This window comes from Plecotus auritus (assembly GCF_963455305.1).
Source record: "Plecotus auritus genome assembly, chromosome: 7".
In the NCBI taxonomy this organism is placed as follows: Eukaryota; Metazoa; Chordata; class Mammalia; order Chiroptera; family Vespertilionidae; genus Plecotus; species Plecotus auritus.
This window is the reverse complement of record NC_137774.1, coordinates 3,630,781-3,651,783: the sequence shown is the minus strand read 5'-3', so window position 1 is coordinate 3,651,783 and position 21,003 is coordinate 3,630,781. Positions and strand designations below refer to the sequence as shown.

General features: G+C 60.6%; 1 protein-coding gene across 1 annotated transcript in view; it reads left to right on the top strand.

Annotated features, from left to right (window-relative positions):
- Nucleotides 1-358: 358 nt before the first annotated feature.
- The window catches only part of MYO15B (myosin XVB), a gene marked incomplete at its 5' end in the record, with an annotated part of 32,453 nt that continues 11,808 nt past the window's right edge, over nucleotides 359-21,003 (top strand). Inside the window, 29 exons of the mRNA XM_080680875.1 lie at nucleotides 359-2,355; nucleotides 2,676-2,739; nucleotides 2,973-3,082; nucleotides 3,251-3,325; nucleotides 3,614-3,710; nucleotides 3,927-4,030; nucleotides 4,182-4,245; nucleotides 4,429-4,542; nucleotides 4,676-4,837; nucleotides 5,749-5,862; nucleotides 5,975-6,033; nucleotides 6,109-6,241; nucleotides 7,359-7,454; nucleotides 7,695-7,826; nucleotides 9,198-9,323; nucleotides 12,331-12,408; nucleotides 12,628-12,743; nucleotides 12,843-12,888; nucleotides 13,028-13,152; nucleotides 13,568-13,685; nucleotides 13,896-14,059; nucleotides 16,479-16,572; nucleotides 17,433-17,490; nucleotides 17,731-17,861; nucleotides 19,019-19,114; nucleotides 19,211-19,446; nucleotides 19,936-20,114; nucleotides 20,298-20,370; nucleotides 20,799-20,960. Of these exons, the coding sequence (XP_080537001.1) occupies nucleotides 359-2,355; nucleotides 2,676-2,739; nucleotides 2,973-3,082; nucleotides 3,251-3,325; nucleotides 3,614-3,710; nucleotides 3,927-4,030; nucleotides 4,182-4,245; nucleotides 4,429-4,542; nucleotides 4,676-4,837; nucleotides 5,749-5,862; nucleotides 5,975-6,033; nucleotides 6,109-6,241; nucleotides 7,359-7,454; nucleotides 7,695-7,826; nucleotides 9,198-9,323; nucleotides 12,331-12,408; nucleotides 12,628-12,743; nucleotides 12,843-12,888; nucleotides 13,028-13,152; nucleotides 13,568-13,685; nucleotides 13,896-14,059; nucleotides 16,479-16,572; nucleotides 17,433-17,490; nucleotides 17,731-17,861; nucleotides 19,019-19,114; nucleotides 19,211-19,446; nucleotides 19,936-20,114; nucleotides 20,298-20,370; nucleotides 20,799-20,960 (5,123 nt within the window). The remainder of the gene's footprint in view (nucleotides 2,356-2,675; nucleotides 2,740-2,972; nucleotides 3,083-3,250; nucleotides 3,326-3,613; nucleotides 3,711-3,926; nucleotides 4,031-4,181; nucleotides 4,246-4,428; nucleotides 4,543-4,675; nucleotides 4,838-5,748; nucleotides 5,863-5,974; nucleotides 6,034-6,108; nucleotides 6,242-7,358; nucleotides 7,455-7,694; nucleotides 7,827-9,197; nucleotides 9,324-12,330; nucleotides 12,409-12,627; nucleotides 12,744-12,842; nucleotides 12,889-13,027; nucleotides 13,153-13,567; nucleotides 13,686-13,895; nucleotides 14,060-16,478; nucleotides 16,573-17,432; nucleotides 17,491-17,730; nucleotides 17,862-19,018; nucleotides 19,115-19,210; nucleotides 19,447-19,935; nucleotides 20,115-20,297; nucleotides 20,371-20,798; nucleotides 20,961-21,003) is intronic.

Genomic DNA, 21,003 nt, shown 5'->3' with positions numbered 1-21,003 from the left:
CAGTGTGGCCGGGTGCCAGGCTGGCCTAGCTGGCAGCGACTCCCTGGTGGAACAGTTGCCCTGTCCTCGGCCTTTGTCCGCAGTTGCAGCAGCATCTCCTCTTTCCTGCGAGGCTCTGCTTCATTGTTATTGGAGGGGTCAGGACCCACAGCCACTTGCATTATTGATGCTCATGCCTAAGGCAGGAGATGGGGGGCGGAGGGAGGGGAGAGGTTGGTTTGAGGCTGTAGACCCCGCCAGAGCAGAACCAGGGTGGTGCGCGGCAGTTTTTCTGACAGGGTCGGAGGGCTGAGGGAGCCCAAGGCAGCCAGATCGAAGGGAAGGGGAGAGAGGGAAGCCGCTCTCTGCTGGGCCTGCCATGGGCGGGAGAAAGGGCAAAGCGCCCCGGTGCCCCCAGGGACCAAAGAGGCCAGACTCAGGCGAGCAGGAGTCGGGGTCTGCCAGCACCGATGGCGCGGCCAGCGGGGACCGCCGACAGGGCCGTGGTAAGGCTCGAGGCTCGGGACCTGTCTTGGATCCCGCCGCCGCGGGAGGCCAGGGGACCCCTGGTGGCCGCAGGAAGCCCACCGCGGAGGGGCAGGGCGGCTGCCCAGGGCCAGGGGCTGAGCCTCCGCTAGAGGCTCAGGGGAGGCAAGGCAGTGCCAGGCCTCGGGGACGCGGGCCCAGGGAGAGCCGTGAGCTCGGGGACAGCCGTGGGGGGCGCCTGGAGGACAGTCTCCCCCGAGGAGAAGGGAGAACAGGCGGGCACGGCCGCCGCAGGAGGAAAGGAAAAAGAGGACGGGGACCCTCGGCGAGGCGGGGACGCCGAGCGCCTCGGAGCCCCGGTGGGGACACGTCGGGCGGAGACCCGGGCAGCTCCTGCCCGGACAGCGAGGCCCGCGAGGACCAGGAAAGCGGCAGCCAGAGCGGCGGGACCCCGGAGCTGCGGCCCAACTCGGAGCAAACGAACGCGAGCTCGGGAGACACCCAAACCGGGCCGGCGGCAGCGCTGGGGCAGGGCGAGCCCCCGAGCAGCGACGGTAGGAGTAGCGACGAGCCCCACTCCGAGCCCCGGAGCCGGGGAGGATCACTGCGGATCGGGCCCCGGAGAGCGACGGCGGATTCCGGGTCAGACACGGACTGGAGGCGGGAGGAGGCCGGACCTGGACCGGGCCCGCGGGCAGCCCCAGAGTCAGGGAGCCAGGCCACGGAGGCCGAGCCGGGCAGGAAAGCCACGACCTCCAGCCTCCTCGAGGGCAGCCCCGCTGGCGTCCCCAAGAGCTCGCGGGCTTCTGGGGATACAAGTGACGACGGGGAGCAGCCAGAGGCTGAGACCGGAGGAGCCGAGGCCTCGACTGCCAGGGCTCCGCGCCGCCAGGTCGGAAAGGTGTTGGGGAAGGTGCAGGCAGCGGCGAGCGAGGGCGCAGCCGAGGGTGGAGGGGGAGACGCTCCGGGGGACCCAGCGCCGCTGGCCGCCCTCGTGGCGCTGCACCGGCTCCGCGCGAGGGCGCCACCCGGCCCCGCTCCCCAGGCTGCGGGTCCCTGTCGCTCAAGCCTCAAGAAAAGGCTCCTTCGCGTGGCCCAGGCCCTGGGCCTCCTGCGGTGGCTCTGGCGTCTGCTCGGGCTGCGCGGGGCCGAGGGGCAGGAGGCGGAGCGGCCTGCCGGCGAGGGGCCGGGGCCGGGGGCGCGGGCGGGCGAGGGGCCGGGGCGCGCGCGGGGGCTGCGGCGCCGTCTAGGGCAGCGCCTGGCGGGCGTCGTGGGGCTACGGGGACGGCCGAGGGCTCCCCCTGCCGGCAGCCCGAGCTCCCCGCAGGTCGCGAAGAGCCCAGCCTGCCCGGACCCTTCGAAGAACCAGGACCCGACTCCGGATCCCAAGTTCGCGGTCGTGTTCCCGAGGATCCACAGGGCGGGGAGGGCGTCGAGCAGCCGGAGCTCAGAGGACGCGTCCGAGGACGCACCCTCCAGGGAGGGGCGCGTTTGGCCTTGTGCAGGGGCCCCAAGGGACAGGGAGGGGCGCTGGGAGAGGGGAGAAGCGGAGGCGGGACCCCCGCGGGACGGGAGCGGCTCCAGCAGCGAAGCAGAGCCCGGGACCTTGGAAGCGGAGGCTCCGGTGCACTGGGCCCAGGACTCCGACGCCCGCGAGGACCCCGGGCCTGACGCAGACGCGCTGCTGCCCCAACTCACCTTGGAGAAGCGCCCGGGCCCCTACCGGTCCCAGAGGGATCCCTGGGAGCCGGAGGACGAGGCCGAGGAGGCGCTGGAGAGGGACCTGGAGCGGAGCCTTGGGCCAGGCCTGGAGGCGCCGTCCTTCCCGGGTGCCCAGGGCAGGAACCCAGGGACCCTCCTGGAAGACACCGAGGACCTGGCCCGGCTGCGGTGAGCGCCTGTTCCAACCTGCCCGGCCTGGGGCACCTCCTCGTTTTGGTAACAGATGGAGGGGTCGTGCCTCACTAAAGGGGCCAGCTCGGGCAGGTGGGGGATGCCCAGCAGATGTCCCTGCTTGGAACTTCCTTCTCTAATTCACGCAAAGCTTCCCTGTTTGCCAGCCCCCTTGGGTGGGTCGCTCACCGAGCAGCAGGCCGTGGATGGGCTCGGAGAGGGGCACGACTTGCCCAGTGTCTCTGCAGCCGGTGGCAGAATACCAGTAACCTGGGACCTCCTCTCTCCCCCTGCTGCTGCCCCGCCTGCCCCCGCAGCCCGCTGTGTGACAGCTCCGTTCTGCTGTGCCTCAAGAAGAGATTTCACCTGGGCCGCATCTACGTACGGGGGACCTCGAGGGGATGGAGGGCTGGGACTCCCTTTCTCCTGGGATCGGAGGGCCCTCCAGCACCCCAGAGCATCTCTTCTGTTCTCCTTCCTGGGCTGGGCGCTGAACCCTCTCTGGGGCCCTGCAGAGCGGGTCTGGGGTCTGGGCGGGAAGCATCCGAGCCCCGTCCCATCTGCCTCTCCTGCCCCCTCCATGCTCTGGTGAGAGCTTGTGCTTCCTTCCCCAGACCTTCGGGGGGCCCCTCCTGCTCGCTCTGAACCCCCGCTGGCCCCTGCCCGTCTTCTCGCCTGAGGTCCTGGCCAGCTACCGCCCCAGGAAGGCCCCCAGTGCCACCCCGTACGTGCCTTTCTCCACCAACCTTTTGCTCAACCCCCTGGCGGCTAAGCCCTGGCAGGTCCCATTGACTGGGGTCCTGGGGACCGGGGGGGCGGGCATCCTGCCTCCACCTAGGAGGGCCCAGAGGCCCCTGCAGCCTGCTCACCTGCCCCCACCGTCTTTCCGCAGACACATCTTCGCCGTCGGGGCATCAGCCTATCGCCTGTCTCAGAGCACGGGGCGGGACGCAGGCATTCTCCTCAGGTGAGGGGCGGCTGCCTGTCCGCCGAACCCCCAGGCCACACCGAGGCTGGGACGGGTGGCCGGACGAGGGCCGTATGGAAGCTGCCGCTCTGCTCCCTGTGTGGCAGCTCTGACTCCGGAGGGTTGAGCTCCTGGCTGACGTCACCACATGTGCCCTTGAACGAGGCATCTCGGGGACTTTCTCTGTTTGGGCTCCATGCCCCGGGACCATCTGCTTTTGGGGCATGTCCCCACTTCATCGGCTCAGTGGGGTTATGCGATGGCCCTGCCAGCCCCTCCCTCCCGCAGCGGGCACAGTGGCTCGGGGAAGACAGAAGCCGCCAAACAGATGGTGCGGTTCCTGAGCGGCCTGGAGCAGGAGCCGATGAGGGACAGAGGATGTCAGGTGGGGGCAGCTGGCCATTTCCCGGGACTACCCTTCTCCTTTGGGCCAGGACGGGGTCTTCGGGTCCCTGGCTTCTCCTCAGGGACAGCCCCAGGCATTGCCTGCTGTGGGGGCACCAGCCCAGTCAGTCCCCAGGCACCGAGTGCCCACAGCTGGGAGGCCTGACCAGGGGGCTCATTGCTCTTCTGGGGTGATTTGAATGCCCTTCCCCAGCAGCTGGACGATGTGCTGCCCTGGCTCGGCAGCTTTGGCCATGCCAAGACAGTCCTCAATGCCAACGCCAGCCGCTTCGGCCAGGTCTTATGTCTCTGCCTGCAGCAGTAAGTGAGGGGGTGCCCAGGTGGGCACAGGGGCCACGCACTGTCAGTTCCCTGGGAGCCTGACACTGCTGCCCAGGGTGGGTCCCATTCTGAGCGGGGCCCCTGGGTTGCATGCACCTGGGCACCCCCACCCAGTGTCCTGTCCCCACAGGGGGGTCATCGTGGGAGCTTCTGTGTCACATTATCTGCTTGAGACCTCGAGGGTGGTGTTTCAGGTAAGACCCGCCCTACAGCTCACCCCTTTCCAGCTCCTAGAGTGGGAAAGAGGGAGGGGCCCTTGGGGGGGGGGCGCTGTGGTCCCTAGGCCCCCAGGCCTGCCTTCCCCAGGACTTGTCCTTGCTGCCCCGGGGCACAAGACCAGGCCACTGGCCCCCCTAAGCTAGGCCTTCTCCGCCAAGGCCCAGGCTGAGCGGAGCTTCCATGTGTTCTACGAGCTGTTGGTGGGGCTGGACCCCACGGAACTGGAGCAGCTGTCCCTGCAGGAGCCAGAGACCTACCACTACCTCAACCAGGTGGGGGCAAGGTGCACACGGTGTGGGCAGCAGGGCCTGCCCAGAGAGGGGTCTTGGTAGGGGGGTCTGAATAGGAGCTGGGGTAGAGCAAGGCTGGGGGGCCAGGCCCTCTGCCCACCCGTGTGCTCTGCAGGGCCAGGCCTGCAGGCTCCAGGGCAAGGAGGATGCCCAGGACTTCACAGGACTGGTGAAGGCCCTGCAGGCGCTGGGCTTGTGCCCGGAGGAGTTGACCGCAGTCTGGGCCGTGCTGGCTACCATCCTGCAGCTCGGCAACATCTGCTTCTCCTCCTCAGAGGTGGGCTCCCCTGAGGCGCTGGACCCTCCCACGTGGCTTGTTTGCATAATAAGGGCAGCAGTAACGATGCCCAAGCGTGTATGTGGGAGACTGCGCGGCCCTGGGCCAGCCTCGGGCCTCCCAGCTGCCCTGGAAAGCAGGCAGACCCCCCACCGGCCAGATGGGCAACAGACCTGGAGTTTTGGCACCTGTGCCACTGCCTGTCCCACTCAGCCGCCACCCCCAGAAGCACACCTGCTTCTCACTGAGCAGCTGTTACGTACCAGGTGCTGTGTAAGCCACTGTACACATGTTTTCTAATTTGGTTCTCAGCACAACCCTGGAGCGTAAGTGTGCCACGCCAGCACGGCCAGGGGTGAACCTGAGGGGGGGGCGGTGAAGGATTAGAAAAGACAGACAAGAGAATAAAGCTGGGGCTAGGTGAGACGCTGCCCTCTGATTAGAGAGACAGCGCCACGGCCTGCAAGCCGAGTCTTTATTTTATAGCCAGATTCCACCAGGCAAAGGAAGGGCGTGGTCGAGATGTTTACAACGTTCTCGTGGGTTTTGGATCCACTCAGTCACATGCACCTGATCAAGCTTTGTTTACTTGCTGCACCTCCCGCAGCCCATATCACTCAGCCACGTGGGAGCTGCTGTCCACAATAAGGGGTGTGTTTCCCCTTCTGCAATAAGACAGTGGCGGTTCAGAGAGGAAAGAGACTTGTGAGGCGGGCCAGCCAGTGAAGAGGTGAAGTCAGGACTCACACTCAGGGCCCTTGGAGTCCAGAGCGGGCTCCTGCGGCCCAGACCCATCTATCTACCTTTGGGTAACGGGCAGCTGCTGTGCAAAGCAAGGCCTGGCCTCTGCCCTGTGGGACGTTGCCACTGCTCAAGCAGAGCACTCCCTGCTCCCTCCTTCCTCTGTCCAGAGAGAGTCCCAGGAGGTGGCTGCCGTGTCCAGCTGGGCTGAGATCCACACAGCAGCCCGGTTGCTGCGGGTGCCGCCCGAGCGCCTGGAGGGGGCTGTCACCAGGCGGGTCACGGTGAGCTTGAGGCTCCCGGGGAGGCATGGGCACGGCCGGACCACCCGATGGCTGGCTGAGTGCCCGTGTGGGCCTAGGCCTGACATGCCACGTGCACACCCTCTGCCCCCAGGAGACACCCTACGGCCCGGCCTCAAGATCCCTGCCCCTGGAGAGGGCCATTGATGCCAGGTGCTCTGGGGGCAAGAGAGAGCCATAGCCTCGCCTGGCACTCTGCTGCACTTGGCTCACACCCCATGCCCACAGGGACGCCCTGGCCAAGGCCCTGTACTCGCGGCTCTTCGCCTGGCTTCTGAGGAGGACCAACACGCGGCTGGCCCCACCTGGGGAGGGAGGCAACACGAAAACCATCACTGTCGTGGACGTCTATGGTTTTGAGGTCACCCCTGGCTGGGGGGCCCAGGACAGGACGCCCACTGCATCCTGATTCTTTCCGGGGGCCCCAGTAGTGCCAGCTTCCCTGTGAGGGGCACTGGTGAACTATTGGCCTGCCAGGCCCTAAGATGGTCCATGAGTCAGCTGCACACTCCGTAGGGGCAGCCATTCTGCCCTGCTCGGTCCAGGCCTGACATCGCCTCTGGGGCAGCGGGAGATGAAGGCCCCAGCTTGGGGCAGCCCGTAGCCTCGCCTCCCGTGCACCAGGGGCCCTCCAATCACCGACTTTCACAAGCTCCCTACCCCTTTCCAGGGGATCCTGCCTCCTCAGGGCAGGGAAGAGGGCCTAGAACAGGGGTGGGCAAACTTTTTGATTCAAGGGCCACAATGGGTTCTTAAACTGGACCGGAGGGCCGGAACAAAAGCATGGATGGAGTGTTTGTGTGAACTAATAAAAATTCAAAGTAAAGGAGCGGAGGGGAGAGCAAGAGAACCGGATAGAACAGCCGGATCCGGCCCGCGGGCCGTAGTTTGCCCACGGCTGGCCTAGAACAAGAGGTAGCCCCACCCTGGACGGGCCCTGTTCACTGCCTGCCCCTCCAGTGTGTCCTTGGTGACCATGACAAGTGTGTGTGCGCCCGTGTGCCTGTGTGCTCTTGTGTGTTTAAGAGCGTGTCAAAACCCTCTATTCAAAGCTACAGGAAGTGGGGGCTGTGCTGGGGGGCACACAGGAAGGAGTCTGAAATCCCTACCGGAGGAATATTGGAAGGCTTCTTGGAGGCAGCAGCCTGGAGCCCTGCTTATGAGGATGTGGGATTCTGATAGCCAGCAAGCTAGGTTGTAGGCAAAGGAGTCTTCCAGACCACAGGATGTCTGTGGCTCAGGCTGAGGCAGAGGGCAGGGGTGTGGGATCCTAGGGGGAGGCCTGACTGTGGCTTTTGCCCTTGACCCTATAGGAGGCACCATGAGCCCTGGGGCACTACTCCTCCCTGAATGCTGGGGAGAATGCAGGCAGCCTGTGGGAGGGGGATGAAGGGCACCAGGCCTGTGTGCCCACCCCCACCCCTGCCCGGTGCCCTCCTCTCAGGTGGGTGCCCACCTCACTGCCCACATGCCCCCAGGCACTGCGGGTGAATGGCCTAGAGCAACTGTGCAACAACCTTGCCAGCGAGCGTCTGCAGCTCTTCTCCAGCCAGATGCTGCTGGCCCAGGAGGAGGTGAGGGACCAGGGCATGGACAGGGCCGGGGACACTCAGAACAGAGGCCATCTCTGCTGAAGGGAGGGCACTGCCCTGAGAGCTCTACCCCAAAGCCCGCTTGCTATGGGCTGTCTCAGTCCTTCCGAACCTCAGTTTTCTCATCTGTAAAATGGGAAGGCCATCCCTGCTCTGGCTCAGATGAGGTCGCCCATGAATGTGGGTGGGCTCCATAAACGGCCAAATGCTGACTGTTCCCAGGAGGAGTGTCGGCGAGAGTTGCTGCCCTGGGTGCCCATCCCCCAGCCTCCGAGGGAATCCTGCCTGGACCTCCTGGTAGACCAGCCCCTGAGCCTCCTGCGTATCCTGGATGCCCAGACATGGCTGTCCCAGGTGAGCCCCCAGTGGCAGGACAAGGAGGGGAGGAGCAATAAGGTGATGGGGTCCAGAGACCCTGCCCACACACCTTCAGTACAGCTTGGGAAGGCAGTGGCCAAACTGGGTTCAAACCCTGTGCTAGGTGACCTTGAGCAAGAAGGCTGACCTCTCTGAGGTTCCTCACGTCCTCGCTGCCAGAGGGAGGCCATCATGCCTGAGGGGCATGGAGGAGGGGACTGAGCAGGGCCCCTGGGAGGTGAGCAAAGACTGCCTTCCACCCGCCCACCTCAGCTCCTGCAGCTCTCCAGGCTGCCTGCCTTACAAACTTGTGTCCATGGCAATTGCGCTGCATATTTATTTACTCCCTGACTCTCCTGAGGCAGACTGGGCCCTCTGCAGGGTTTCAGCCCCGTCTCAGCGCCTGGGACATGGGTAAGGGGACACTAAATATTAAATGAACGAATAAATGAACGAATATCTGTGCCAGGAATTGTGCTAGGGATAAAAAGGTGAGCAAAAATAACCCTCCCTTGGAGTCTGAAGTGCAGCAGGAGAGAGGTGTTAACACACACGCAGAACACACACACCACACGTTAAGCCACACCTGCATGGCTCGGTGCATGGATGTGCAGGGCCACGAGAGCACGTGTGCAGCTTGGGCCTCCTCTGGCATGTGAGGCCGTTTAAGCTAAACACACTACAACCCCGGATATAAGGTGACACCTTTCCATTTTCCCTTTTCATTAGAGGTTGAAAATAATGATGAAAAACAGTAATAAAGTACTCAAACGTGATAATATTTCATTGATCAATATAATCTTAATATAAAGGCATTAATATGTAGCCCTGGCCGGGGTGGCTCGGTTGGAGCGTCATTCTGTATACCAAAAGGTCCCGGGTTCAATCCCCGGTCAGGGCACATACCAGGTTGCAGATTCAATCCCCAGTCAGGGAGCATAGGGAAGACAACCAATGGATTTTTCTCTCTCACATCAATGTTTCTCTCTCTCTCTCCCTCTCCCTTCCTCTCTGAAATCAATAAAAATATATTAAAAAAAAAAAAAAAGACTGGTGTAGAAACACCTGCAGCTGTGCGTGCCCGCGGGAATGCCCGCTGCACCTGTCTTAAAGTCCCCGCACCTTTAAATGATCGGTGTGTATTGATGGAGGCGGTTTCCGCGTGTGAGAAGCCGTGTCTTTCTCAAACAGCGCTTTGTTGTCCAAACAGTCCCTGGGAACGAGAGAGGCGCCCTCCACAGGGACTCGGGTTCGCAGCGACTCCTCCTACCAGGGTGTCTGGGAAAGACGCAAAGCCGCCTCGGTTCACTGTGGCACCTGGGCCCGGGGCAGGGAGGCAGGGCCTGAGGGAGCCATCTCTCTTGTCAGGCCACCGACCACACCTTCCTGCAGAAGTGCCACTATCACCATGGCGATCACCCATGCTACGCCAAGCCGCAGCTGCCCCTTCCTATCTTCACCGTGCGACATTACGCAGGGACCGTCACCTACCAGGTATGGGGAATCGGGGAGGGCACTGGGACCCTGGTGTCTCCTGTCGGAGCTGAGTCACCTGACAGGTGACAGGAGTGGGGGAGGGGAGGCCCCTTCCAAGGCTTGGCCATCTTTGGTTGTAGAAGAAAAAATACAAACTACCCCAAAGCTAACCCAAACAAGAAACAAAAGGAATATGTCAATTATACCTCCAAAAAAGAAAAAATCACATCAAAAAGAAAGAGAAACACATGGCGATTGAATAAAAATATAAAACTGTACTGAAGGTCACAAAAGATTTAAAAATGGAGGCACAGCCCGGCTGGTGTGGCTCCGTAGTTGAGTGTCAACCTATGAACCCGGAGGCCATGGTTTGATTCCCAGTCGGGGCACATGCTGGCTGCAGGCTGGTTACAGGGGGCGTGTAAAAGGCAGCCAATCAATGATTCTCATCATTGATGTTTCTATCTCTTTCTCCCTCTCCCTTCCTCTCTAAAATAAATATATAACATGGAGGGACAAAAAAAATTAATATATATATATATATATATATATGTATATATATATATATATATATATGTAAATGGAGGGACAAACCATGTTCATTTTGGGGAGCCTTAATATTGTTCATTCTTTCCCATTTGATGGATAAAAGTAGTGCAATTCACGACAATACCCCCCTGGGAGGAGGAGAATGGGTTTTGATGAAATTCTTCTAAAGTATCATCTGGAAAAGAAATGCATGAGAATAGCCAAGAAAATATTGAAAAGCAAAAGGTTATGGAGGAATTTGTTCTAACAGCTGTGAAACCATATTTCCAAGATCCAGGAATTAAGAGTATGGTGCTCCTAAGGAACAGAGCCACCCATGGGACTGAATCCAAAGCCCAGAACAGACCCCTGGGTATATAAAGGAGCCGGACACATGACAAAGGTGGCCCTAAAAATGTCATAAACTATACATTACACGAATTTTACCATTTTAACCATTTTTAAAATGTGTTTATTGATGTCAGAGAGGAAGGGAGAAGGGGAGAGAGAGAAACATCAATGATGAGAGAGAATCATTGATTGGTTGCCTCCTGCACAACCTCTACTGGGGATCGAGCCCGCAACCCAGGCATATGCCCTTGACCGGAATTGACCCTGGGACCCTTCAGTCCCCACCTGGGCACGGGGCAGGGAGGCAGGGCCTGAGGGAGCCATCTCTCTTGTCAGGCCACCGACCACACCCTCCTGCAGAAGTGCCACTAAAGTATCTTCTGGAAAAGAAATGCACGAGACTAGCCAAGGGGCTTGCCCTCTATCCACTGAGCAATACCAGCTAGCCCAGGGGTGGGCAAACTTTTTGACTCGAGGGCCACAATGGGCTCTTAAACTGGACCGGAGGGCCGGAACAAAAGCATGGAAGGAGTGTTTGTGTGAACTAATATAAATTCAAAGTAAAGGAGCGGAGGGGAGAGCAAGAGAACCGGATAGAACAGCCGGATCCGGCCCGCGGGCCGTAGTTTGCCCACGGCTGAGCTAGGGCCATTTTAGCCATTTTTAAGGGTGTGATTCAGTGGCTTTAAGTACATTTACATTATTGTGCGGCCATCACCATTGTCCACTTCCAGAATATTTTTTTAAATTTATTTCAGAGAGGAAGGGAGAGAAAGAGAGAAACATCAATGATGAGAGAGAATCATTGATCAGCGGCCCCACACTGGGGAATGAGCCCCACACCCAGGTATATGCCCTGACTGGGAATGGAACCATGGCCTCCTGGTTCATAAGTCAACGCTCAACCACTGAGCCACGCCAGAAATTTCTCATCATCCCAAACAGAAACTCTGTACCCATTAAACACACTCACTGCCCATCCCCCCTCCCCCCAGCCCCTGGTAATCAGACGTTCTGTCTATAAAGTTGCCTATACTAGGTATCTCATATAAATGGAATCAACACACACACACACACCCCTTTCGTGTCTGACGTATGACACTAAGCATGCTTCCAAGGCTCATTCACATTGTAGCATGTGGCAGAGTCTCCCTCCTCTCCTGGCTGAATGAGACCGCATCATGTGTGCAGACAACCCTTTGTCCACCTTCCAGCTGAGGATGGACACGTGAGTTGCTTCTGCCTTTTTGGCTGTTGCGACTCATGCCACCGTGGACACGGGGTGCAGGTATCTGTGCGGTCTCTGCCTCCAGTTCTTCTGGGTCTGTACCTAGAACTAGAACGGCTGGACCTTATGGTGGTTCAGATGTTCGAGGAGCCACCAAATTGTTTTTCCTCCGCGGCCGTACCCTTTTATGTTCCCACCAGCCTGGAGGAGGGTTCCAATTTGCCTACGTCCTTGCCAAAATGCGTTATTTTCCGTTTAAAAAAAACGATAGCCATCCGAGTGGGTGTGAAACTGTATCTCATTGTGGTTTTATTTGCATTTCCCTAATGATGTTGAGAGTCTTGCCATGCGCTTCGCTTCCGGGCTGTTTGCATCGCTTCGGAGAAACGTCCGCCCCAGGCCTTTGCCCCTTTTTGAACCGAGTTGCTTTTTTCTGGTTGAGTTCTAGGAGCTCCGGATAGTCATCCCTTATCTGCTCTGCAACATTCCCTCCCAGCTGTGGGTTGTCTCTTTGCTCTCTAAATAGTGGGTTTTGATGCACACAAGTTCTTACTTGCGCTGAAATCGAATTGAACTACCTTTTTCTTTTGCCGTCTGTGCCTTTGGTGTTATGTCCAGGAAGTCATTGCCAAGGCCAGTGTCATGACGCTTTCTCCCTGTGTTTTCTTCTTAGCGTCTTACAGTTCCAGGTCTGCCATTTAGGTCTGCGATCCATGGGTTTGGAGTTACCTTTGGTGCCTGGTGTGAGATAAGAGTCCGGTTTTATTGCTTTGCATGTGGATTTCCAGTGTTCCCAGCACAGCCACCTACAGAGACAAAGGCGGCCTTTAACTCCGCGGGGAGAGGCAGAATATTTGGCAAAGGGACAGCCTCCACGCCCTTGGCTTCCCCCCCGCTTCCCCACGTTGTCTTTTGCAGGTTCACAAATTTTTAAGCAGAAACCGGGATCACCTTGACCCTGCCGTGGTAGAAATGCTCGCCCAGAGCCAGCTCCAGGTGCCCCTGCCGGCCGCCCGGCCCTGCCCCTCCGCACTCTGTCCCCCCATTTCGCCCTTCCTGCCTGGACACGCTTGCTCAAGGGGCTTGCCCTCAAGGCCCTGGCACCGCGGGCCATGGCCTGAGCTTGCCAGGGTCTGGATGCTGTGGGCGGGTCCACCCTAGCTCCCCCAGGTGGGGGCAGGCTGGGCTATGAACTACCCTCCTCTCTCCCCACAGTTGGTGGGCAGCCTGTTCCAGGAAGCGGAGCCCCAGGGCGGGGGAGGGCAAGGCAAACCCACCCTGGCCTCTGGATTTCAGCAGTCCCTGGGGGACCTCATAGCCAGGCTGGGCAGGTGAGAGAAGTGCCCCCAAACCAATGGCAGGGCGTTGGATGGGAGCCTGATCTGTACCTCAGTGACCCCCCCCCCCCCCCGCCACCCTCCACCCATCAGGAGCCGTATCTACTTCATCCAGTGCCTCAACCCCAACCCCGGGAAGGTGAGCTCCCCCAGCACCTGGCCCAGAGCCTCCCCCCCCCACCCTTCTCACCCCCTCCCCCTCAAGGTGCCCTGCCCTACATTTCCCGAAACCTAAGCCCCTGACTCCACCTCTTGTTGGCTCTGTCCCACGGCCACAGCTTCCAAGCCTCTTTGATGTGGGACACGTGGCAGAGCAGCTGCGCCAGGCAGGCGTCCTGGAGGCCGTTCGTGCCCGCAGTGCCCGCTTTCCCGTGCGCCTGCCCTTCCAGGCCTTCCTGGCCAGGTAGGGCTCCAGGATGGGGGCAGCCAGGGGCCCATGCACTTCAGGGATAGGACACACGAGAAAGGCCCCCCACAGTGACTGGGGTTCCTTCCCCATGAAGGTGCACTGCTTTCCCAGGGGCCTTGGGCCTGGCATCCGACCCTTCCTCTCTTCATTCTTCTCTCTCCTTCTCTCCCGCCATCTCTCTCTCCTTTCACTGTTCACTGTCCGTCCTCCCCTCCATGCCTGCAGGAGTTCATCTGCCCCTCCTCCATTCAGCAAAACTCTCCCAGGTGCCCAGCACATAGTAGGTGCTTTCCAAATCATTGCCGAACGACTTAACGACTGAATGGACACCTGGAGGCTCAGGTGTCCAACAACTATGGCGGGAGGTTTATGCTGCGCCTGCTCCAACCTTGACTCTGTCCTCCGGCAGGTTCCGGACCCTGGGGACCGGGGAGCAGGGAGAGGCCTCTGACCAGGAGAGGTGTGGCGCCATCCTGAGCCAGGTGTTGGGGGCCGAGTCGCCCCTCTGTCACCTTGGAACCACCCAGGTGGGGGTGTGTGCCGAGGGGCAGGCCTGGCTAGAAAGGGAGAGGAGGATTTGGGGACCAACCCAGGGTTTGGTGGTCCTTCTGGGTGGTCGGCAGATGGGCCGGGGCTGGGTGGCAGGGGTCCGGGGCACCTCGGGAGAGGAGATCTTCTGGCTGGAAGGGAGGAGGCACCCACACCTGGCCTGCGCCAGCCCACACCTCTGCCCCCAGGTCCTGCTGCAGGAGCCGGGCTGGCAGCAGCTGGAGCAGCACCGGGCCCAGCGGCGTGCCCAGGCCCTGCTCATCCTGCACCGTGGGCTCCGGGCCTGCATCTCCCGCCAGCGCCTCCGCCTCCTGCCTCGGATGCAGGCCCGTGTGCGGGGGCTCCAGGCCAGGTCTGCAGGGGTGGGGTGAGGCCCTGGGTCTTTTCAAGGTGGTGGGGCAGGTTGGGGACACATAAGGTCTCAGGCCTGCCCAGTGCCCCGTCCCATCAGCACTGGGCTCTCCTTACGCATCCCTGCCCATAGCCATAATCTCTGCTTGGAGACCCCCCGTCACAGGACACTCATGATCTGTCCAGGCCACCCAGCCTGCAGTCTTGACTCCTTGAGTGTCCTGTTTTCTAGTCTGTTCTTCACTGGGCAGCAAGAATGATCTTTTAAAACCATGGGTCGAAAAAAAAAAAAAAACACAAAAAAAGAATAATAAATTTAAAAAATAAAGGCATGAGTTGGCCCTAGCTGGTTTGGCTCAGTGGATAGAGCGTTGGGGGTACTGGGTTCAATTCCCATCAAGGGCACGTACCTCGGTTGCAGGCTCAATCCCTGGCCCTGGTCAGGGTATCGGAGGCAACCAATCATGTCTCTCTCACATCCATGTTTCTCTCTCTCCGTGTCTCCCCCTCTCTCTCTTCCACTCTCTCTGTGGTAAGTAAATAAGTAAATAAAGGCATGAGTCAGACTTAGGCTCTGGGTCCTCCTGGTCCTACAACGCTTCCCCCTCCCCCTTCTCACCTAATACACGCCCAGAGCTCATTCATCCAATAGCTCTGGATTGACCTTCTTCTCCATCCACCCCAGGCCGGATGCTGGTGGCACAGTGGTGAAGGCCAGGAAGGTGCCTCCCAGGCTAGCTGGGGAGTCAGATGCAGAGGGTAAACCAGCGCCAGTCACCCCAAAGGTGATTGCTAAAGCGCTGAGAACAAGTGAGGGCAGGGACACGAGGGAGCCCCGGAGAGGGGGCACCCGTCACCACTACCTATTTCCCGGACGTTTCCATCACCAACAGAAACTGTACCCGTGCCGAAACCGGTTTGGCTCAGTGGAAAGAGCGTCGGCCTGCGGACTGAAGGGTCCCGGGTTCGATTCCGGTCAAGGGCATGTACCTTGGTTGCAGGCACATCTCCAGGGGGAGGTGTGCAGGAGGCAGCTGATCGATGTTTCTCTCTCATCAATGTTTCTAGCTCTCTATCCCTCTCCCTTCCTCTCTGTAAAATATCAATAAAATATATTAAAAAAAAAAAAAAAAAGAAACTGTACCCGTTAAGCAATAATCCCCCCTCTCCCTGGCCTCCAGCCCCCGGTAACCGCCAGCCTACTTCTGCGTCTATGAATTGGCCTGTTCTAGACCCTTCGTGTGGGTCGGCGCCTACAGTTTTCTTCTCTGTCTGGCTTATTGCACTAAGCATGGCGTTTGCAAGGTTCATCCGTGTCGTGGCATGTATCAGGACTTCATTTCTTCTTTACGGCCGAGCAACGTTCCCTCGTGTGGCTGGACCCCGTCTTGTTCACGCATCCTTCGGGGCTCATTCGGGTTGTTTCCCTGTTGTGAATGATGCTTCCATGAACATGGGCGCGCAAGTGTGTGTTCACGTCTCTGCTTCCAAGTCCTTTGGGTCCATATGAGGAGTGGAATTGCTGGGTCACGTGGTAATTCTATGCTTAGCTTGTTGAAGAGCCGCCAAACTGTTTTGCAGAGTGGCTGCCTCATTTTATGTTCCCACCAGCGGTATAAGAGGGTTCCAGCCCTGACCGGTTTGGCTCAGTGGATAGAGCGTCGGCCTGCGGACTGAGGGGTCCCAGGTTCGACTCCGGTCAAGGGCATGTACCTTGGTTGCGGGCACATTCCCAGTGGGGGGTGTGCAGGAGGCAGCTGACAGATGTTTCTCTCCCATCGATGTTTCTAACTCTCTATCCCTCTCCCTTCCGCTCTGTGAAAAATCAATAAAATATATTTTAAAAAAAAAAGAGGGTTCCAGTCTCCCTCCTTGCCAATACTCATTTTCCTTTTTCTCTTTTAAACGATGGCAGCCCTCCCAGGGGTGTGAACTGGCTTCTCACTGTGGTTTTGCTTTGCATTTCCCTGAGACTAACGATGCTGAGCTCTTTTCATGTGCTTGTTGGCCATTTGTGTATCTTCTTTGGACAAATGTGTATTTAAGCCCTCTGCCTGCTTTTTAACTGGGTTATTTGTCTTTTTGTTGTTGAGTTTGGGGAATTCTTTTTTAAAACATATTTTTATTGATTTCAGAGAGGAAGGGAGAGGGAGAGAGAGAGAGAGATAGAAACATCCATGATGAGAAAGAATCATGGATCGGCTGCCTCTTGCACGCCCTACACTGGGGATTGAGCCCGCCACCCGAGCATGTGCCCTGACTGGGACTCGATCCATGACCTCCTGGTTCGTAGGTCGATGCTCAACCCCTGAGCCACACCGGCCAGGCGCCTCAGGTCAGTTCTTACATGCTTGTCTTGGCGTGGAGGACTCAGAAACTGGGTGTAAGCTTGGGCTCCCCACCCCTTTCCCGGCCTCCAGGAAGCGGTACCTCCGGCGCCGGGCGGCCCTAGGACAGCTGAACACGGTGCTGCTGGCGGCCCGGCCCCTGCTCCGGAGGAGGCGGAGGCTGCAGGTGAGACACTGGCAGCTCAGGCAGAAGCCAGGCATCTGTGCCCGCCCTCCGAGCCCAACCTCACAAGGTCAAGGCCTCAGGCCATTGCTGGCAGCTCTTCCCACTTCTGTCTGCCCGGCCAGGGTAGGCTGGGGCCTCGGGAAGCCATTTGCCTTCCTTCATCCCTGCCCCTGCCCCAGGCCCCTCCCTGCCCGACGTGTCTTCCCATCCCCTCCAGCCCTCCTGGGGCCCACCTGCTCCCCTCTCTCGCCTGATGACTCCTAGTTGAGGCCATAAAGCAGCTCAAAGGTCAGTGCCCACACACTGCCCCCCTCCCAGGCCCCTCCCTGGCTGGACTTTGCCCCCTGAGACCATTCCTTCCTGTCTTCCTGCCCTCCTACCCTCTCCTCACTGCCCTGACAGCCGGGCAGGGACGCCCACTAAGGCTGGTGAGGGCTCCGGGGAGCTGGGCGCAGGCAGCTGGCCGCTCTGGGTCTGTGCTTGTTCCTCTGTCCAGGTCAGGGCCTCCAGGGGGCAGGCGGGGCGGCTGAACTGCCTTGCTGGGGAGGGGCCCCTCTCGGGACATCAGCCCCTCCTGCGTCTCCCCTGACAGCTTGGGCACTGGTGTGGCTGGCACGGCGGCGGGTCCTCTGAGAGTGGGCCAAGCATGGTAGGTGGCCTGGAAGCTAGAGGGTGTTGCTGGTTATGAACCTGACGAAGCTGGCACGGCTGGGGGGGCATATGGGTTGGGTGGGTCCTGTCCCTCAGGGGCATCTGTGTGTGCGCCCAGGGTCTTGGGAGGGGAAGTCATAGACGTGGGGAAGGACGGACACCGGGTCCCGGGGCCCCTTCCTCACACCGGGTCAATGCCCCTCGGACAGGAGCTGGCGCGCCTGGAGATCCCGGCCGAGCTGGCCGTCATGCTGAGGAAGGAGGAAGGTGAGTCTTGCTTGACGGGCGTCACTCTTTCTGTGACCCCTCCCCAGCCCCTCAGTTGTGTGAGAGGGTCCGTCCCTGTGGTCCCTCCCTCTGCCGCTCCAGGCCCCCGGAGCCCCTCGTCCAGCTCCCTCCGCACGGGGCTGGGGTGATGGTGAGGGCTGGCAGCGGTGCCAGGGCCGGGCGCCTGACCTGGGCACCTGACCTGGGCACCTCTGGGCTGCCTCCCGGTGCTGTCCCCAGGCCGTCAGCACACGCTGGCCCAGAGCATCACGGAGGCCAAGCCCCCGGAGGTTCCTGCGCGGCCCAGCCTGACGCTGCCGCCGGACATCGACCGGTTCCCCTTCTCCAGCTTCATCTCCATCGGCTTCCAGGTGGGCCCCCAGGCCGCAGCTCTCCCTGGTGGATCCCACAGGTCCCCCGATGTTAGCCCCTACCAGGCAGAGGCTGGCTGTCTATTCTTGTCCCCACCCAGCCTCCTCCCTCTCGCAGCCTGGGGCCCGTGGACACAGCTGCCTTGCTCGGAAAATACTCATTGAACCTCAGTGACTCACTCGCCACTGTAGTTCCCTCTGAGAAGCCACGCCTGTCACACCTGTGCCGGGCCCGCTGCTGCCGACGCGCGTTAACGCGTGTGTGACGGCCAGGGCCGCTGTCCCGGCTGCAGTGTGCGGTTCCAAACTGCACACGGAATAGAATCTCAGTTTGTAGAAGCCACAGCGGGGGCGTGATGGCTGTATTTGCGCCGAGAACTAGGAAGTAGGACTAGAAAGAGAGAGACGGAGATGCTAACTGGCTGTGCCTGGCGGTGGAACGCGAGGGGTGGTTTTTATTCTTTCTCTTTTTCTGTGATTTCTGAGTTTTCCGCGTGCATGGGCATCCGTTTTCTAATCAGAACAAGCAATTAAGCCTCATTTTATTTTTTTTATTTTTTTATTATTTTATTTTTTTATATTTTTTATTGATTTTTCTACAGAGAGGAAGGGAGAGGGATAGAGAGCCAGAAACATCGATGAGAGAGAAACATCGATCAGCTGCCTCCTGCACACTCCCTACTGGGGATGTGCCCGCAACCAGGGTACATGCCCTTGACCGGAATCGAACCCGGGACCCTTCAGTCCGCAGGCTGACGCTCTATCCTCTGAGCCAAACCCGTTAGGGCAAGCCTCATTTTAAATATATGTTTTTATGGATGTCAGAGAGGAAGGGAGAGGGAGAGAGAGAGAGAAACATCAATGATGAGAGGGAATCGTTGATCGGCTGCCTCCTGACCGTCCCACAGTGGGGATCGAGCCCGCAACCCGGGCATGTGCCCTGACCCGGAATCAAACTATGACCTCCTGGTTCTTAGGTCGACGCTCAACCACGTTGGCCAGGCTAAGCTGCGTTTTAATGATGGTCTTCCACGCCAGTCCTTCCTCCCCCTCTCCCCGCCCCCCCCCCCCACCCCCAGAGTGCTGCTCCCTGGGCTCCCCACGCTGTCTCCAGCCGGCCAGCTGCTCAGGCACTGGGTCGCCCTCCTTCCTTGCAGGAGCCATCTCTGCCCACTCCTGGGCAGCTGCTGGACAAGCCCCTGACCCGGCTGGACGGTGAGAACCCTCAGCATGCCCTGGATATCAACAAGGTGGTGAGTGACACACAGGGAGGGCACAGGGCGGGCCTGCTCCTGGTGCGGGCGGGGACCACAGAGCCCCACGTGCCCTGCCCTTGCCTGGCCCTGCAGATGCTGCGGCTCCTGGGGGATGAGTCCCTGCCGCCCTGGCAGGAGCGGACCATGGGCACCTACCTGGTGAGGCAGGGGCAGCGGCGGCCGGGACTGCGGGACGAGCTCTTCAGCCAGCTCGTGGCCCAGCTGTGGCACAGCCCCAACGAGCAGCAGAGCCAGCGCGGCTGGGCCCTCATGGCCGTCCTGCTCAGCGCCTTCCCCCCCGCGCCCGCCCTGCAGAAGCCACTGCTCAAGTAAGAGGCCTGGCGGGTGGAGGCCCAGGACGAGGGGGCACAGGTGGAGGCTGGGGGGGGTGGTCAAGTGGAGTCCCAGGACTAGGGGGGCACAGGTGGAGGCTGGGGGGGGGTCAGGTGGAGTCTGGTGGGGGGGGTCAGGTGGAGGCTGGGGGGGTCAGGTGGAGTCTGGTAGAGGGGGGTCAAGTGGAGGCCGGTGGGGTGGGGTCAGATGGAGGCCCGGTGGGGGGGTCAGGTGGAGGCTGGGGGGGTCAGGTGGAGGCTGGGGGGGGTCAGGTGGAGGCTGGTAGGGGGGGCACAGGTGGAGGCCGGTAGGGGGGGCACAGGTGGAGGCCGGTAGGGGGGGCACAGGTGGAAGCCGGTGGGGGGGCACAGGTAGAGGCCGGTAGCGGGGGGCACAGGTGGAGGCCGGTAGGGGGGGCACAGGTGGAGGCCCGGTCGGGGGGTCAGCGGCCGCCCCACCCCCACAGCCTTGGGCTGTCCCCACAGATTTGTGTCAGACCACGCCCCCAGCGGCATGGCAGCGCTGTGCCAGCACAAGCTGCTGGTAGCCCTGGAGCAGGCACGGCTGGCCCCTGAGACCACACGTGCCCACCCCCCCACTCAGCTCGAGTGGACGGCCGGACGGCGCCGAGGCCGCATGGTGCTGGACGTCCTCACGCTCAATGGTGATGCCGCCCGCTGTGGAGCCAGCCTGCCCCTCCCGCTCCCTGGACCCCCTCCCTGCTGCACCCCAAGATCCTGCTCTCCCTCCTGTCCTGCTTTTGGACCCCCTTGGGGACAGCAGCCCCTTCCCGCCCGGTGAACGCTGCCGTCTCTCACTCTGGTCCCCACCCCTCATCCCCCCGCAGACGAGTGCTTCTCCGCAGAGGTGGAGTCCTGGACAACGGGGGAGCAGCTTGCCGGGTGGATTCTGCAGAGCAGGTGCGGGGGGCCTGGGAAGGGAGGGTGCAGCCAACACTGAGCATGGTCCCGTCTCCTCAGGAGCCCCCCATCCTCCAGCCCACTCTCCCACCAAGTGCCTCCTGCAGCTGCCCCCGGCCCAGGGCCAAAGCCTGAGCCCGCGGGGGTCGGGGGGTAAGTGGGCAGGGTCCAGACAAGATAGGGAACAGGAGTGGAGATGATGCCTACGGGCCGGTTCCAATGAAATAGGTGAATGAATAAACGTGTGCGTCAGAGCCGACAAGTGGAAGGGTTGTGAGTTGCAACCTGTCCGCGCAAACCCGAGTCCTCACCCAGGGTCCTGTCCCCTCCGCAGCCCTCACCCTTGGCCCCCCCTCAGGCCCTGGCCTTCCGTGATGGTCACCTGCCCGGCTGACCACACCCCCAATGCACACCTCTGTCCCGTCCAGAGGCCTGGAGGGCCCCCCCCGTGGCTGGTCCGTGTCACTGCACTCCGGGGACTCCTGGCAGGACTTGGCTGGCTGTGACTTCGTGCTGGACCTGATCGGCCAGACTGAGGACCTGGGGGACCCTGCTGACCCCCACAGCTACCCCATTGCCCCCCGAAGCTTGTAGGTGCTGCCCCAGTACCCCTGTCCCCAGCCTGCTCCTGTC